Genomic DNA, 18,363 nt, shown 5'->3' on the forward strand with positions numbered 1-18,363 from the left:
CCCCTCAGGTCAAGAAACCCCGTATGTTTGCCTTCCTAACCCGATAAGGCTGCTTCCAACACATTTCCTTCTAAATACAGAGCAGTGTCGAGGCGCTGAGGCTCTTTATGAAGCTCTCACACGGCGCTTACACACCAGCCAGGCCCCAGTCACCTCCACGGTCTCGCACTGTAACGAGTATTTAATGATTATTACTATTATTATTGTTATGATGATGAAGATGATGATGATGATGGCGGCCCCCTTTCGCCGCCATGTTGAAAGCCCTGCAACCCTCGTGACGTCACTGGCGCGCGTTCCTTCCGGTGGACGCTGAGTGGAGCTGCAGCCGCTGAGTGTTTAACCCGCACTGGAGACAAAGCCACGAACATAATCACCTCGCTTTGGATCAATCAGACGTGTTTATTTACCTTATTAAATAACTCCTACCGAGTCAGTTACTCGCCAGCAGCTGAAGGTATGTGAGCTTTCTGAATTCCTCTGAGCTGAGGCTTTAGACGGCGGTAATGAAAGGCGCTGTGTGGGCTTTCGGGTAGATCCAGTTCTCTGCCTGGTTCTACTACCACCAGGGTCTGGTTCTGCCCCGCCAGGCAGGTTATTGCCCCCCCCTGTGCTGTGGGCCGCGCTAGCTAGCTGAAAAAGGCCCTTGTTGTGCATGGTATGTGGCTAACCCTGATCCACTTTACCCCTCTGAAGCCTCCTGATGTGATGTTGATGTGTGAAGTCTCGCTTTGCTGTAGTTGCTCTGTCACTCTGCTCTTAATCCATGTGACAGTGCGGTGGCCAGCGTTAGCCTCAACCATTAGCCTCAACCATTAGCTTCAGTCATTAGCTTCAACAGCTGAAATGTGTTCCTCTAAGCTAACAGGCTAACTTGCAGCTCCAGATGCTGCTTCCAATAATAATAAATAAACAAACAAATAAAAAAACAAACAAACAAGCTAGCACTAGCATGTGGTACAGACTTGATTTAAATCAGGAACATGGTTCCAAAAACGTGACTAAATGCATATTAATCATTAAAAAAAAAAACACTTTATTATTAGTTGATTAACAAAAACAGGTTTGGTCGATATGGAAATTAACCTAGCCTTTTTTTATTATTAAAAATATTATTATTGTTGTTATTATTATTATTATTATTATTATTATTCCTACCACTACTAGATACTACTTGTGTTTTGTCCACTGTAAGTGAAAGCGTTCAGATTCGTTGAAACGGTTGTTGTTTATATATTTTTACAAGCTCTTTATCCAGTGCCAGTGTACACCAAAAGAAACAAAAAACAAAACAGAACCAAAACCAGAACAGAACCAGGTGCTGGACTTTCGCTTTAAACAAGCTAAAAGTAGCAAAACATTGTTTGATTAGCTTTCTACTCATTAAAACATCAACAGCGACGCGGCTAGCTAACGTTAATTCATTTCCTGAGGTAATTACGACTTAAACCTTTTGTGTGTGCTCTTCTACATATTTAATATGCATTATTATACAGTTATTGCCCACTTTGAGGCGCTGTGAGTTTTATTAATTAAGCTTTATTGCTTTTGTTTCGGTGGAAATCGAGCAGGAAAAAGATCCGAGCACCACTGTATAGTAGTGAACTACAGTTCCGGGTTAAAGCAGTTCCACCATCTGCCAGATCCCAGCTCAGGATTAACAGCTCAACACCAAACCTCATGGTTCTGATACATGATCTTTTCCTAAATAAGATATGGATTACACTTGATAGCTGATATGGTGTTTAGATTCAAGCTCTGGTCAGCTCAATCCAGAAATCTGAGCTGCATTGCATTTATATTTGTTCGCTTTTTGTCCACAGACACTATTCTGTAAATCAGTAAAATCTTAAATAAAAGATAATAAAAGAGAAGCAGCTGTAGGTGAAGGACCTGACCCATGAATCAGGAGCCTACTGGCCCCGCAGTGATCAGGGGACCTCCAGGGTTAGTCGCACTGCTTCACACGGATTCATTGGCATGTCGATAAGCCTATGTGAGCAAATAATTTTGTTTAAATATGTGTTTTTAAATTCTAATACCCAGGCATTATATGATAGGTCGTCCTGGGATTTGAACGTGCGTTCATCTGCTATCACTAACTTTCTTATAACTTATGACCGCAACTGTAAATTAGTTATAAGTTTACATATGCCTTGCAGAATCTGCAAAATTGTAATAATCAAATTAAAAATAAATAAATAAATAATAAGATTTTTATGAGGGATCATAAAAATTGGGTTTTGTTTTTTTATTTAGTTCTGCCCTGGATAAGCTATTTCACATAACAGATGTTTAGTCCACAAGACACAATAATAACTGAATTTACACAAATTAATCAGTTCAAAAGTTCACATACGCTTGATCCTTAATACTGTGTGTTACCTGGATGATCAACAACTGTTTTTATGTTTTGTGATAGTTGTTCATGAGTCTCTTGTTTGTCCTGAGCAGTTAAACTGCCCACTGTTCTTCGGAAAAATCCTCCAGGTCCTGCACATTCTTTGCTTTTCCAGCACCTTCTGCGTATTTAACCCCTTTCCAACAGTATATGATGCTGAGATCTTTTCACACTGAGGACAACTGAGGGACTCGTACACAACTATTACAAAAGGTGCAAACATTCACTGACGCTCAAGAAGGCAACACGATACATTAAGACTTTTGAACCAGATGATCGGTGTAAATTGTTATTTTGTCTTCTGGGAAACATGTAAATATCTTATGTAGCTTCTGAAGGGCAGTACTAAATGGGGAAAAAAAAAAGAAAGGTAAAAGTTTACACTCCCCTGGCTGTTAATGTATCATGTTTCCTTCTGAGCATCAGTGAATGTTTGCACCTTTTGTAATAGTTGTGTACGAGTCCCTCAGGTATCCTCAATGTGAAAAGATGGATCTCAACATCATATAGCCGTGTTGGAAAGGGGTCAAATATGCAGAAGATGCTGGAAAAGCAAAGAATGTGCAGGACCTGGAGGATTTTTCTGAAGAACATTGGGCAGTTTAACTGCTCAGGACAAACAAGAGACTCATGAACAACTATCACAAAACATAAAAACAGTCGTTGTTCATCCAGGTAACACACAGTATTAAGAATCAAGTGTATGGAAACTTTTGAACTGGTTCATTTGTGTAAATTCAGTTATTATTGTGTCTTGTGGACTAAACATCTGTTATGTGAAATAGCTTATTCAGGGCAGTACTAAATAAACAAAATGCAATTTTTATGATCCCTCTTGGTTTTTTTTTTTGTGCAGATTCTGCAAGGCGTATGTAAACTTATGACTCCAACTGTATATTTATACTTATCTTATACATGATCTATGACAGAACTGTTGAATTCTCAAATCTGATTGCTCAAAAGGTGTTGATTATTGCAGCTCTGACAGTAGTGCCGGCTGTAATTCAAATTCAGTTCACAGATTTATATTAATGCACTTGTTCTAATACGTTATTGTTCCTATAATAACAACAGTTAACATGGACTTATATGGTGGATGCTCTACATAATTTAAGCCTAATAATAAACATATTAAAAACATATGTTTTTCTTTGTGAGAGTTTATTTACCATTTTATGTCAGCCCTTTTTATTGGTGAGCATGTTTTCCACCACAGGAAAGTCTTCAGGATAGAAGACTTTGTGCTTTCTGTTTTCTCTGTAATATGACAAGCTATGCTTTTGTTTTATTAACTTCAAAAGACACCAAAAAAGAGAATCTGGTGAGTCATCGAATGTTTATATCTGCAATAACATTGATAACAGTAACTATCTCATCTCGTGGACATACTAGAACATTTAAATGTAACTCTAAACAGATAACAGTGTTCTTTAATAAAAACAAATGCAATCATTGCCAAATTGGTGCTGTATTAGAGGAGTAAAACACTTCAGGGCCTGCTGTTAGAGGAAAATAATCAGCCTCAGGGTGGTAACAGGAACTATGCTTCACGTCAAGCCACATCACACCACACTGTCATTGATTATTTTTCTATAACAGCACACCGTGAAGTGTTTTATGCCTTATCTAGTACATGCGTATAGGATATACAGTCAGGTCCGGAAGTATAGAGTTTTTGTGATTTTGCCTTCCACAAAAATATGGAATTTACCATCTAGGAATTACAGCCATTTTCAGCAAAGTACCTCCAATTTCAGGGGCTCAAAGGTATTTGGACAAAGTGAAATAATTGTAAATATAACCATAATTTTAATACTTGGATGAAAACCCTTTGTAGTCAATGACTGCCTGAAGTCTGGAGCCCATGTTCTCAAAACTCAAATTCTGACTTTCCTCCCTGGAGATGCTTTGCCAGGCCTTCACTACAGCCACCTTCAGTTGCTGCTTGTTTGTGGGTCTTTCTGCCTTCAGTCTTGTCTTCAGTAAGTGAAAAGCATACTCAATTGGGTTGAGATCAGGAGACTGACTTAGCCATTGAAGAATATTCCATTTCTTTGCCTTCAAAAAGTCTTGAGCTGCTTTCACAGTATGTTTAGGGTCATTATCCACCTGCACTGTGAAGCGGCGTCCTATCAGTTTTGTAGCATTTGGCTGAATGTGAGCAGAGAGTATAGCCCTATACACCTCAGAATTCATCTTGCTACTTCTGTCAGCAGTCACATCATCAATAAACACCAGTGAGCCCGTTCCATTGGCAGCCATACATGCCCATGCCATAACACTTCCTCCACCATATTTGACACATGATGTGGTATACTTTGGATCATGAGCTGTTCCTTTCTTTCACCATACGTTTCTCTTCCCATCATTCTGGTACAAGTTAATCTTGGATCCATCAGTCCAAAGAAACTTATTCCAGAACATGGGAAGCTTTTTTAGATGTTTTCTGGCAAAGTCTAATCTGGCTTTCCTGTTCTTTAATGTTACCAGTGGGTTGCACCTTGTTGTAAACCCTCTGTATTTACATTCATGAAGGCGTCTCTTGGTTGTAGATTTTGACAATGATACGCCTACCTTCTCCAGAGTATTCTTGACTTCTGTTGATGTTGTGAAGGGGTTTTTCTTCACCCAGGAAAGGATTCTGCGATCATCCACTTTAGTTGTCTTCCGTGATCTTCCAGGCCTTTTGATGTTGTTGAGCTCACCAGTGCTTTCTTTCTTTTTAAGAATGTACCCAACTGTTGATTTTGCCACACCTAAGGTTTTTGCTATCTCTCTTATAGATTTATTTTGTTTTTTCGGCCTAATGATGGCCTCCTTCACTTGCATTGAGATCTCCTTGGACTTCATACTGGTAGCTCCAGTCAAACAGCTGCCAAATGCCAACTCAATACCTGATATCAACTCCAGACCTTTTATCTGCTTCATTTGTCTTGAAGTAATGAGGAAATGGACCGCACCTGGTCAATTAACTTCTTGATAGTCAATTGTCCAAATACCTTTGAGCCCCTGAAAATGGAAGTACTTTGCTTAAAATGGCTGCAATTCTTAAATGGTAAATGCCATATTTTGTGGGACCGCTTAAAATAAAGCTGAAAGTCTACACTTCGATCACATCTTGATTGTTTTATTTCAAATCCATTGTGGTGGTGTATAAAGGCAAAATCACAAAAACTCCTGTCATTGTCCAAATACTTCCAGACCTGACTGTATATCATGTACACTGATGTACATTATATTGCTTTCATTAGATAAAATGTAGATCACTTTTATTAATTCTAAAATTCAAAATAGCAAATCAACAAGTGTGAGTAAAGTAAAGCATAGCCACATGATTTTGTAGCCTCAAGCTAGAAAGATGGTTTCTCGTTGCCCATGTAACTAAACTATACATATAAAAATTGTTCTTGTAAATATGCTGATCATGAATTCGTTTTTCATTACATCTGTTCAGTCCAATTAACACATGAGCATTCAGATGTACCAGAAATTCAATCCCTTTTGCATATGCAGGGGAGGAACCGAATAAATCTGTTCTGAATTATCACGATCAGTAAAAATAGAATATTCATCTTATATTTGTTAAACAAAATAGAAATAACTGGGCCCTGGTCTGTTTGAATAAACAGTCTATATTATACTCATCACTGAGTAACTGCCTCTTTAGTGGAATAATTTCTCTTAATTCTCTCTCTTCTCTTATTTACAGATTCCACTAAGCAAAGAAGTTTTCATTCTCCTAAATGGATATGTTTCATATGTCTTCATCATCCGGATTTGAATATAACATGCTGCTGTAGCCATTCAACCGGATGTTTGAAGAGACAGCCACACAGATGACACTGGAACACTCGATAAGCTGCTTTCATTAGAGAAAGTTTAGTTTCTTAGCAGAAATTCAGTCTGCTAAAATGGATGGGGAGGAAGGCCTTTCTCAAAAGACTGATGATGTGCACTTGGAACATAACGGTTCTGTGGAGAATGACAAGAGAAAAGAGGTCAAAGAAACCTGTTTGAAAATTGAGGGGCAAGACGGTTATGTTTTTAAATCATACAGCATGACCCCTCATGAGAATCCACTGGCAAAAAAGTCTTCACTTGTGTCCTCGTCCCTGAAGGGAACACTCAGTGATGTATCTTCTCAGGTTGATGGACATTTAGTAGATGGTCCAGAGGCAGAAACCTGTGATAAGCAGAACTGTTCAACTTCTCCAGCCATTTCAGATGATACAACTCATACTACTGAAATAGACAAAGATAATTCAATAAATGACACAAGTGTACATATCAAAGAGGAACCAGTTGAAACGGGTGAAAGTTCTCAGGAGGACGATAAGTTATTCTTTGATGGGGCTGTAGGCCCCTTTGTCACTAGAAGTAATGATGATGATTATGATAACCTACTGAGTGGCTACACAAGTACTCTTTACGATGTTGCAATGGATGCGGTCACACAAAGCCTTCTGACATCTATTAGAAACCCTCTTAATCCAAGAAAAAAATCTCCTGCATGGAACCATTTTTTCATATCTCCCCGCGATAGTACCAAAGCTATCTGTATGTATTGTATGAAAGAGTTCAGTCGAGGTAAAAATGAGAAAGACCTCAGCACTAGTTGTTTAATGAGGCATGTGCGAAGGGCTCACCCTACTGTACTTTTACAAGACAGTGACTCGCCAAATACTTCATCTAATTCTGCCTCATCTCTAATACCTCCTGTCAAATCACCAAATAATGATCTGGCAGCTAGCAGTAAATCCCACTCAAACAATCACACCTCACCCTCCACCTCTACAGCAGAAGCCGCAGATGTAGCATTCAAAGAGGTATCCCAAAAAGTCAAGCCAAAAGTGGAAAAGAGTGCCAAGGCTGACTCTGGTGCAGCCCCATCCCCTCATTCCATTAACAACCACAGTGATGACGCCATGGACATTGGGTCTGACTGCTCAGGATCTACGCCTAAGAGTGCAAATTCTCGAAGGCGATCAGCCGTGTGGAAACACTTTTATCTGTCTCCTGCTGATAGCTCCAAAGCAGTGTGTATTCACTGTATGAATGAGTTCAGTCGGGGTAAAAACGGGAAAGACCTAGGGACAAGTTGTCTAATTCGCCACATGTGGCGGGCCCACCGAGACATTGTCATCGAAGAAAATGGACAGGGTTCAACAATTCCTCCACCATATACAACACCGCCAACACTGTTATCACACTCGCAGATGCAGGACCCTGTAGAAGTCAAAAAAGAACCCCCTTGTACCTCCTCATCCCCTGAAACCATGTCAGATGAAGTGCCCATGGATGACCGTGAAAATATGGAATTTAAGGAGGAGGTAAACGATGCCTCATATCATTCTGGACACGAGTCTTCACTGAACATGTCTTTTGGTCTAAAAAGTGAAAGCATACAGCTGTCATCCTCCCCAGAAGATTCTGCTGAAGTCTCAAGCCTAACTCAAGAGCCAAGCTCAGTTTTCCAACAAAATAAAAAGATAATGAAAAGAGTGAAATCTGAAGTATGGCACCACTTCATTGTCTCCCCAGTTGACCAGCTCAAGGCTTTGTGTCGATACTGTCCATGTGTCATTAGTCGGGGCAAACGTGGAGATTTCGGCACAAGCTGTTTGATGCGTCATCTGATGAGACGGCATCCTGATGTCCTAAAGAACCAAAAAAGCACAAGTGACAAAGCGACCTTACCTCAGTCACTCCATAGAACCCTCACTGCAGAGGAGGACATGTCATCAAATGCGACTGACAGCCCTGCTAGTGAGAAGAAACAGCACACACAAACCATTTTTAGCAAAAAGACTTCAAAGCTGTGGAATCACTTTTCTCTTTCTTCTGCAGACCCTACAAAGGTGGTCTGTTTGCACTGTAACCGCACAATAAGCAGGGGGAAAAAGACAACAAACCTGGGCACTAGTTGCTTGTTTAGGCACATGCAGAGGTTTCATGGACATGTGCTTGAGAATAATAGTAATATCTCAGGGGATGCATCATCTGCAGAAATTCAAGTAAAACAGAAGCTCATGGACACATCTGCGTATGAGGAGAGTAGTGAAAAATTTGATGATTGTCACCCAGTTGCCAAAAAAATCACCAGACTCGTTGCTGAAATGCTTGCACTGGATCTTCAGCCATCAGCTGTGGTGGAAAATGTTGGTCTGAACCGATTACTGGAATACCTCCAACCACAGTATTCTCTTCCTTCTTCATCATACTTCACCAGCACTGCCATACCAGAAATGTACGAAAGTGTAAAAGAGGTTGTCCTGACACACCTCAAAGAGGCTGAGAGTGGAATTATTCATTTCACAACAAGCATATGGGTAAGCAGCCAAACGCGGGAATACCTGACTCTTACAGCCCACTGGGTGACGTTTGAGTCACGTGTCCGACCTCAGGGCCAAGATTTCCACTGCTCAGCTCTGCTTGGTGTCTCCCCAATAGACTGTGATTATAACATGCTTAGCATACAGAAGCAACTTGAGTACCTTTGGGACACCTGGATTGTTTCCTCAGGCCTGAAGCTTGGATTCACTGTCACTGATAATCAAGCCATTGGAAATGTTCTGGAGGACAATGCTCACACCCTCATGAACTGTTTTGGTCATAACATAGATCTCATCGTTAATGAAGCCATAAAGAGCCAGAGGATGGTACAGAACTTGTTAAGCATCGCGCGAAAGATCTGTGAACGAGTACATCGTTCGGCAAAGGCAAAGGAGAAGCTGGCAGAACTTCAAAAAGCCTATAACTTGCCTGAAAATCAGTTGATCCAGGATGTTCCCTCCAAGTGGAAGACCTCATATTTTATGCTTGAAAGGTTAGTTGAGCAAAAGAAAGCCATTGACGAAATGTCTTTAGAGTGCAATTTCAGGGAACTTATAAGCTGTGACCAGTGGGAGGTGATGCAATCAGTTTGCAACGCTCTGAAACCTTTTGAAGTGGCCTGCAGGGAAATGAGCAATCGAACGGCCACTCTTGGCCAGGTCATACCGCTCATTCATATTCTCAACCGCAAGATAGACATGCTTTTCGACGAGACTATGGGTATTGATAACATGCTTAAATCTCTAAAAGAGGCCATGGTGACCAGAATGTCTCCCACACTTCATGATCCACGTTATACATGGGCAACGATGCTGGACCCTAGGTACAAGACATCCCTGTTCACCGAGGAGGAGGCTGAGAAGTGTAAGCAGGAGCTCATACGAGAAGTTCAGAGGGTATCCATATCTGCGTCTGCAGAAACGAAACCTCCATTGTCTAATGGGTGCAGTGAGGACCCAGCTCCATCTAACAGTTCAACCACAAACAAGGACAACCTGTGGGCCCTGATGGATGACATAAGGCAAAAGATTAAGCAAGATGACCGGCCAAAGTCATCCGAGCTTGCTGTTCTGGAGTATTTGGAGGAAGATATACTTGACCAGAGCTGTGATCCTTTGGACTATTGGAATCTCAAGTTGTTCTTGTGGCCTGAGCTTGCCAAAGTAGCCGTACGTTATGTGGGTTGTCCACCCAGCATTGTACCAGCAGATACACTGTTCAGCACATCAAGTGTGAACTGTGCCCTGAATCAGTCTCGACCATTGCTAGAAAATCTTGAAAGACTCTTATTTTTAAAGGTCAACCTTCCTTTGATATATTTTCAGTACTAAGAACATTTTTTTTTGTGTGTGCAAGACTTTCGTAGACCCCAATGAACCCTGACCAAGGACCAAATCACTTCCGAGATGGCCCTTTAAACTTAAAATACTTTACACTGAGGTATAGATTTGGTATATAGAACATGTTAAGTTAAATAAATGTTTTGTATGCATACTACTGTTCAATGCTTGATAACTGGAGTTAGTCTTCTACCCGGTGAAAAGTGTTTTCAGGGAACGAGTGTGGGGGGGGGGAGGGATACGTAGATTTAGGGGTTGGGGTGTGTGTGTGTGTGTGTGTGTGTGTGTTGCTGTACACTTTTTTTATGGCCAGATATTTTTTCCTTCTCTCTCCTTGTGCCTTATATGAACTACTTCAGGTCAAAATGCTGTATATATTATTTGATGTGCAACAATGTTTTTGTCTTCTGACTTAATGATTATGTAAAATGCAAACAGATGCTGAATACTGTTTTTATATATAAGAATACGTGATCCAAAAAGAAATGCTGTGACTGAAAACTGTTTAAATGTCTTTAATTTAATTATTTCATTGTGATATTATGGATAACGGTACTGTCCATTAGAATTAGTACTTTTTTTTAGACTTGAAAAAAAAAATTAACATTATGTAAAATGGTGTTGTAATTTCAGGGTGAGCAATCTGTTTAAAAATTAATTTCTCAGGCACAATTCTTCTTCTTTTTTTTTTTTTTTCCTGGGGTATTAAATTATGGATCAATGTCAAAATGATGTACATTTTATAAAATGATTTCCAAAAATAATTTGCTAAAGAGTCAGACTGAAACCATGCAATTTTGGTGGTTAATTTGTTAATAAAATGTTTACCCTTTCCTTGTTTTTAAACTTGTAAAGATTTTCTTTCCCAGCATTGGATAACTACTTAACAAACATTTAATCTGGTTTCAGTGTAGTGAAGTGAGTGCGAGAGCTTTCCTATTCTTACACAGGAAACTTTGTGCCAGTAACTGTTTTCACTCTTTGGAAAGGGAAGTGGTGAGCAGATGACCAAGCCGTTACACAACGCAGGTGGCTCTTGGTTGGCAATTAGACATTAGGCCCACACAAACCAGTTTTTCTTGAGAGTCGAGAATAGGTGCAGTGTGGCATCACAGTCTCTGGATAAACACAGGTTCACTTAGCTCCAACTGTTGATAAAAACACTCTAGGATGTTCTTTTTTTTTTTTTTTTTAAATAAAGTTTATTACCATATTTGGACATCTAATCTGAAAAATTTGTGGCATTAGCCATTTATCAGCATAGCTTCCAACACTGAAGAGGAATAATGTAGTCTCATGGAGGGGGGGAGAATAAAAATGCAGTAAACAGTAAAAAAAATAATAAAGAAAGAACAGTAATTTTCAGTGTAGTCATTTTCCAAATCACTCGCACCACGTCCCTTGTAGAAACTGTGAAATGTTTCCACATGGCTGATATTTTTCCTGTTTCAAAAACCTGAAATACAATTTTTGACACATTTCTGGCTGAAATTTCAGTGCATCCTTAAATATAGTAATAAACTGCTCTTAACTGTCTACTTATCTAAGTTGAACAACATTCGACGGATTTTATTTCACATTAACAGAATCAAAACATTTTCTTTTTAGCTTAACCGCACACAAGGGTGCTGAATCTTTCAAGCGGGAAAATCAAGTTAAGAGCACCAGAAAAAACATTACTACTGTGAGATTGGAGGAAGGGGGTGGAGCTTTCAGAAGGTGTCAGTTAAGATCAGAGAGTTCAAACACCTACACAACTGTCAGCCATTCCAGATTGATATGTTGATTAGCTCTGTTGCCGTTTTTATTGGGGCAGAAAAAAGAACTGTTCTTAGTTTTGACTACTAAGTCATACCAGCATACTCTGATCTCCTACACAAAATGGTAGGAAATGAAGGTTGACACGTCTGCATCAGCTAAGCTCAGAGTGTGTCAAACTCTCAAGAAGCACAAGCTTACTGGTTAATTTAACACTGAGTGGAGGAAACTGGGAAGCACTGACAAGCAAGCGTTCATAACCCTGGATGTAGATGAGGGGTTTGTGAGAACCACTCAGTAGTGATATCAGTGTTGCGTTTGCCTCCATCAGTACATGCGAGTACGTCTTCATGAGTGGGTCTATAGGCATCAGATCTTCTCTCTTGTCATACCTACAAAAAAAAAAAAAAAAAGGAGCTTTGTCTGCTTCAACAACATACATGATATAGAATACCAATGTGTTGCATTTTTTTTCTTTACTCACCTCCACTTACTATTCAGCTCCAAGAAGCGTGAGACGCCCGTCTGCGCAGCTAGTACATCTATGTGCAAGTTCACATCTTAACGACAAACCGTATAGATATGTTACTAGATTTCACAGTGTGTATTTTTCTGGGTAATTCCTAAGTATTATCTGCCGCTACCAGAATGAACATACCCATGTTAGCTGGCACTAATGTGTGCAGTTCCTGCATGGCTCTGCCTCCTGGGTAGTTGTATTGTGAAACGTATAACGAAATGCCTGAATAAACTCCATTTGCAACCAAATGGCCAATTACAGCAACAGCCCCAATTTTATACAGCCATGACTTTTGATAGTTGTTCAAACTGAAACAAAAAGAAAAATGTTTCTTCAATCATGGTCTTGCACACCATTTTATATTAAACTCATTTTATATTATAATATAAAATTCTTATACACACACACATATATATATATATATATATATGGCCAAAAGTTTGTGGACACCTGACCATCACACCTATATGTGTTCCTTCTGTTACTACAAAGTTGTAAACACACAATTGTCTAGATTGCCTTTGTATGCTGTAGCATTAAGATTTTCCTTCACTGGAACTAGAGGGCCCAAACTTGTTCCACTATGACAGTGCTCCTGTGTACAAAGCAAGCACCATAGATTGCCAAGGCTGGTGTGGAAGACCTTGAGTGGGCTGCACAGAACCCTGACCTCAACCCCACCAAACACTTTTGGGATTAACTGGAACGTCGACTGCACTCCAGGCCTCCTCGCCCAACATCAGTGCCTGATGTTACTAATGCTCTTGTGGCTCAATGGGCAAATCCCCACAGCCACGCTCCAACATCTAGTGGAAAGCCTTCCCAGAAGAGTGGAGATTATTATAACAGTAAAAGGGGGACCAACTTCATGCTAATGCCCATGGTTTTGGAACGGGCACATATGGGTATGGTAGTCAAGTGTCCACATACTTCTGGCCATATATTGTAGCTCATTATCTAGTGCTTCAACTCCAAAACAAGAACCACAACAGCAGAGAAAAAAGTATGTGAAAAATTGTACATGTTCATCCCACTGAAGTGCAGCAAACATAGTCGAGTCAGTCATTACGTTACTTACATGAAGGAGCATCCTCGAGCTGCCACTACATTGAAGATGGGGAACGTGTAAATGATGAAGCGCAGCTCCTTGTGTGGCAGGAAGGAGTACAGCAAGATGAAGCCTACGGCAGGTATCAGCATTGTGTGCATCCGCCTGTCCACAAGACCAAACGGAACAAAGACGATGGTGGCGCCAAGGCCACGAGGAAGAGCCGAATAGAAGTACCAGAGAAAGGGGGAGGTTTACTGAGAAGGCGTAGTTAAGGAGATACAGCAGAAATGCAAAGGATGCATCAGTTTTGTCAGCAAGTATCCAATGATTAAACTACATATAAGCTTGGGCTCATTCTTTGTACACGGATTATTGAGTTAGCAGTATTATGACATGATAATGTATTGTGTGCACCATGCAGTAAAATGAGCATAGTCTTCTTCTGTAAAATTTGGCTACAAGATACTAAACTGAGATCATGAATAGATAACACGTGCAATCGTTTATTTTTTTTATGCTATCAATTTTCAAAATTATTTTGTTTTGGTTAATTTGTGCAAACAAACAACCCGGTTACAGTAGGAAAAGTATTGATTAAATATCTTTTGCCATATTAAATCAAGCACATTTTGCACACAGAAAAAAAAATCTTTTCGTATCCTCTCCAGAGCTTTGCACCGTCCTCGTTAGCCGATAGACTTGCTGGTGATGGTTTCATGTCTCAATATGATTAACCTTTCACAGTTAATACAGGAGTGCAGAGTTATCTCAGACAATTTATAAAAAAACTGAATTAACCTGTCAGCAACTATTATTTGGGTAAATGTGGCATGCATCCTCTTTAATTCAATTCAATTTATATAGTACTTTTAACAACAGACAGCTTGAGAAAGCAGTTGTACATACATCTGTATGTAGATTTATATTTAGATCCTTAAGGAGTAGGCCAGAGGTGACGGAAGCAAGAAAACAAATTTCCTAAGAGGAGATGAGGAAGAAAGCAATAAGAGGAACTAGACTCAAAAGGGAAGTCATCCTCTTCTGCGTGACACTAGATAACACGACTGTAAATCATTACTACACCAATCAGCCATAATATTATGACCACTGACAGGTGAAGTGAATAATATTGATTATCTTGTTATAATAGCACCTGTCAAGTGTTGAGATATATTACATATATAAGATATATATATATATAAGATATATTATATATATATTACATATATAAAAATGGGCAAGCATAAGGATTAGAGACTAGACTTTGACAACGAGACTTTGACAACGGCCAAATTGGGATGGCTAGATGACTGGGTCAGAGCATCTTTAAAATGGCAGGTCTTGTGGGGTGTTCCCGGTATGCAGTGGTTAGTATGTACCAAAAGTGGTCCAAGGAAGGACAACCGGTGAACTAGCGACAGGGTCATGGGCGCCCAAGGCTCACTGATGCGCGTGGGGAGTGAAGGCTATCCCGTCTGGTCTGATCCCACAGAAGAGCTACTGTAGCACAAATTGCTGAAAAGTTAAAGCTGGCTATGATAGAAAGGTGTCAGAACACACAGTGCATCACAGCTTGCTGTGTATGGGGCTGCGTAGCTGCAAACCAGTCAGAGTGCCCATGCTGACCTCTGTCCACTGCAAAAAGTGCCTACGATGGACACGTGAGCAATGGAAGAAGGTGGCCTGGTCCGATAAATCACATTTTCTTCCAACATCACTATGGGAAGAACACAAGCTGACGGAGGCAGTGTGATGCTCTAGGCAATGTTCTGTTGGGAAACTTTGGGTCCTGGCATTCATGTGGTTGTTACTTTGACACATACCACCTACCTAAACATTGTTGCAGGCCAGGTACACCCCTTCATGGCAACAGTATTCCCTAATGGAAGTGACCTCTTTCGGCAGGATAATGCGCCCTGCCACACTGTAAAAATTGTTCAGGAATGGTTTGAGGAAAATGACAAAGAGTTCAAGGTGTTGACTTGGCCTCCAAATTCCCCAGATCTCAATCCAATCGAACATCTGAGGGATGTGCTGATCCATGGAGGCTCCACCTCACAACTTACAGGACTTAAAGGATCTGCTGTTAACGTCTTTGTGCCAGATACCACAGCACACCTTCAGGGATCTTGTGGAGTCCATGCCTCGACGGGTCAGGGCTGTTTTGGCAGCAAAAGGGGGACCAGTACAATATTAGGCAGGTGGTCATAATGTTATGGCTGATCGGTGTATTTCACAAATGTATACTGTAAAGTCTTATTTGTTAGGGATTATATATACAGAACAGCATTCTGAACTGTTTTTAATGACCAAAAGGATATTCCCCAGTTGGAGCTTTTGTTCAAGATGGTGTTGTACCAGAGAACCTGGCCTTCAGGCCATAGCAGCTTCCTCCAGAACACAGAATCAACACCAACAGTGAAACCTACAAAAATATATATATATATATGTTTACCGCAAAGCTGCATATAAAGACAACACGGAAAACCCAAGCCCACACATTCAAAACTGCACTTACCCAGTGACAAAATGCCAGCTGGTACAGCATAATAAAGCAACTTTTTAATACTGAGCTTCCTGGATCGAAGTGACATCAGCAACATGAGCCCAAGCAGGAGGCAGAGCTCTGAGCGGAACACGATGATGGCGAAAGCAGACAGCATGATGAACGGGCCATGCCTTTGGGCCATCCAGGACATGAACGCCAGCAAAACTGTGAAATAAAAGTCTGTTAGGTCCATGTACAGTTTTAGCTTCATTAAAAATTTCATCAAAAACTATTTCTATCCCCAAAAATATACATGGAAAAGTACTATATAAACAGTAACGAATTCCCATAACATACAGAGTTCCTTGATATTATATGCACACACGCTTTCGGTTAGAACACACACCTATAGGCAGAGCGAATACGTTCGGCAGAGTCCTTGTGCTGTAAAACATCAGGTGAAACTGTGAAGCGCACATAAGACAGAAAAGGCCAGAGACCAGAGATCCAAACTGTCTCCGCACCTGTTTCTGCATGTGCCATAGAGTCAGGCAGACGCACATCCCCAGAACACCACGCACTGTGGAGAACACAATATCAATCACATGTCAGTGTGCGAGTGAGAAAACACACACGGGGTAGTCCTTTGGAACTGACACACGTACCAGTAATCTGTGTGTAAAACTTTGGAGCCTCAAGGTGGGAGAGTAAAGCAGCCATAGGTGTGCTGAGCACCGAGACGAACAACGGCCCAAGGAAGGTGCGAGGAACCACCCCAGGGAATTCATGATGATCATACTGCAGAAGAGAGAGCACAGTCAGGGGCTGTAACACACCTCAGGGTGGGGGGTGTGCCTGACCCATGGAAATCTGCAGACTTGCTAGACTTCAGACATATAGACTTGTGTCCATAGCAAGAGTTAAACAACTTTCAATCACACAACTAACATATAAAATCTATAAACTAGTGTGATGAATTTTAAGCCAGAACCTACTCCATGACTTAACTAACATAAAACACTTTTACTAGAATTTTGAAATGCATAGTTGCAGGTTCTTACCTTTTCCAAATCAAATCTGTGATAAAGAATGTCATGAATGGCTTGCAAGTTAAAACTCTCTTCGACTTTGGTAAAAGGGCACGCAAATAAATGCAGAGAAATTACGACTGTCAATATGAAAAACTGAGGGAGCTGGGGAATTCTTCGCTTCCGCGCCATGCTGGAAGAGCAAGTCAAACTGCGCATGCGTACAATAAACCGGTTTCCCAAGCCAACCATGTACGTCATCAAGACGGAAGTAAACAGGATTTGTTTGTTTGTCTGCCATTACTTCTCAGGATTTCTGGATTAGCTCGTGTACTGTAAGGATTAATTTCTCTAAGAGTTCAGTGTTTTCTCTAACGCATGTAAGACTTGAATGTTTTTAGACTTTAGGTCGATTTCTGTCGAAACATAACCTGAGTAACGCGGGGTCGTGTACAAATCAGAGACCTGGCTCACATCCGGGTATTAGCAGGACCGTTTATGGGATTTGTAGTTTTCATGAATGTAATAAACTGCAAATTATGTTGAATGTATGATTAAGAGCCACGTTAAAGAGTGCTGTCTATGACTGAAGTGAATGTGATATAAACTGACACCATGTAACATAATTACAAAAATACACAGGTTATGCTCATTATAGTTTTATGTAATGTTTAGATTTATTATTATTATTATTATTGTTGTTGTTGTTGTTATTACTGTTGTTGTTGTTATTATTATTATTATTATTCCTTTGTCTTTTTACTTGTATTTTTACTTGTCTTGAGTAAATCTTTTTGCCTGAAAACTGTTATTTAATAAAAAATAAATAAAATACAAAAATACACAGGTTATGCTCATTATAGTTTTATGTAATGTTTAGATTTTATTATTATTATTATTATTATTATTATTATTATTGTTGTTGTTGTTGTTGTTGTTGTTCCTTTGTCTTTTTACTTGTCTTGAGTAAATCTTTATTGCCTGAAAACTGTTATTTAATAAAAATAAATAAAATACAAAAATGCACAGGTTATGCTCATTATAGTTTTATGTAATGTTTAGATTTTATTATTATTATTCCTTTGTCTTTTTACTTGTCTTGAGTAAATCTTTATTGCCTGAAAATGGTTCTTTAATAAAAAATAAATATACCAAGCCTCCAGACACTCTAAAAAAGTTTTAGATTTAAATAGTGATCTTGTTGAGAATTGTGTTGTACACCTTGCCGTCATTATAAGTATTATAAATGTTTAAAAGCCTGATAGTTTTCACATGTTGCAGTGTTTTACTAAAGCAGACCTGTGAGGACTTTAACACGCGACAAATCCAACGCCTCGCACGCGGTTTGAAATGGAAGGCCCGCGCGTGGCGGCATCCGATTGGCTCTTCCTTTGACTGATGGAGAAGTCATCCAATCAGAAGAAGCCACAATCGTAACAAGGGA

The 18,363-nt window shown here is 39.9% G+C and overlaps 2 protein-coding genes across 2 annotated transcripts; one reads left to right on the forward strand and one right to left on the reverse strand.

Annotated features, from left to right (window-relative positions):
* Positions 1 to 19: 19 nt before the first annotated feature.
* On the forward strand, positions 20 to 10,907 carry zbed4 (zinc finger, BED-type containing 4). The gene is made up of 2 exons (XM_026923591.3): positions 20 to 457; positions 6,111 to 10,907. The coding sequence occupies exon 2, from the start codon at positions 6,313 to 6,315 to the stop codon at positions 10,063 to 10,065; it is 3,753 nt and encodes a 1,250-aa protein (XP_026779392.3). The 5' UTR covers positions 20 to 457; positions 6,111 to 6,312; the 3' UTR covers positions 10,066 to 10,907.
* Positions 10,908 to 11,852: 945 nt separating this feature from the next.
* alg12 (ALG12 alpha-1,6-mannosyltransferase) lies at positions 11,853 to 17,195 on the reverse strand. The gene is made up of 9 exons (XM_053241634.1): positions 16,953 to 17,195; positions 16,557 to 16,689; positions 16,298 to 16,471; positions 15,922 to 16,116; positions 15,724 to 15,828; positions 13,431 to 13,653; positions 12,491 to 12,660; positions 12,317 to 12,392; positions 11,853 to 12,224 (listed from the first exon to the last, which is right to left on the reverse strand). Exons 1-9 carry the CDS (start codon positions 17,178 to 17,180, stop codon positions 11,987 to 11,989), a joined length of 1,542 nt encoding a protein of 513 aa, XP_053097609.1. The 5' UTR covers positions 17,181 to 17,195; the 3' UTR covers positions 11,853 to 11,986.
* Positions 17,196 to 18,363: the final 1,168 nt, after the last annotated feature.

Source organism: Pangasianodon hypophthalmus, chromosome 18 (assembly GCF_027358585.1).
Source record: "Pangasianodon hypophthalmus isolate fPanHyp1 chromosome 18, fPanHyp1.pri, whole genome shotgun sequence".
In the NCBI taxonomy this organism is placed as follows: domain Eukaryota; kingdom Metazoa; phylum Chordata; class Actinopteri; order Siluriformes; family Pangasiidae; genus Pangasianodon; species Pangasianodon hypophthalmus.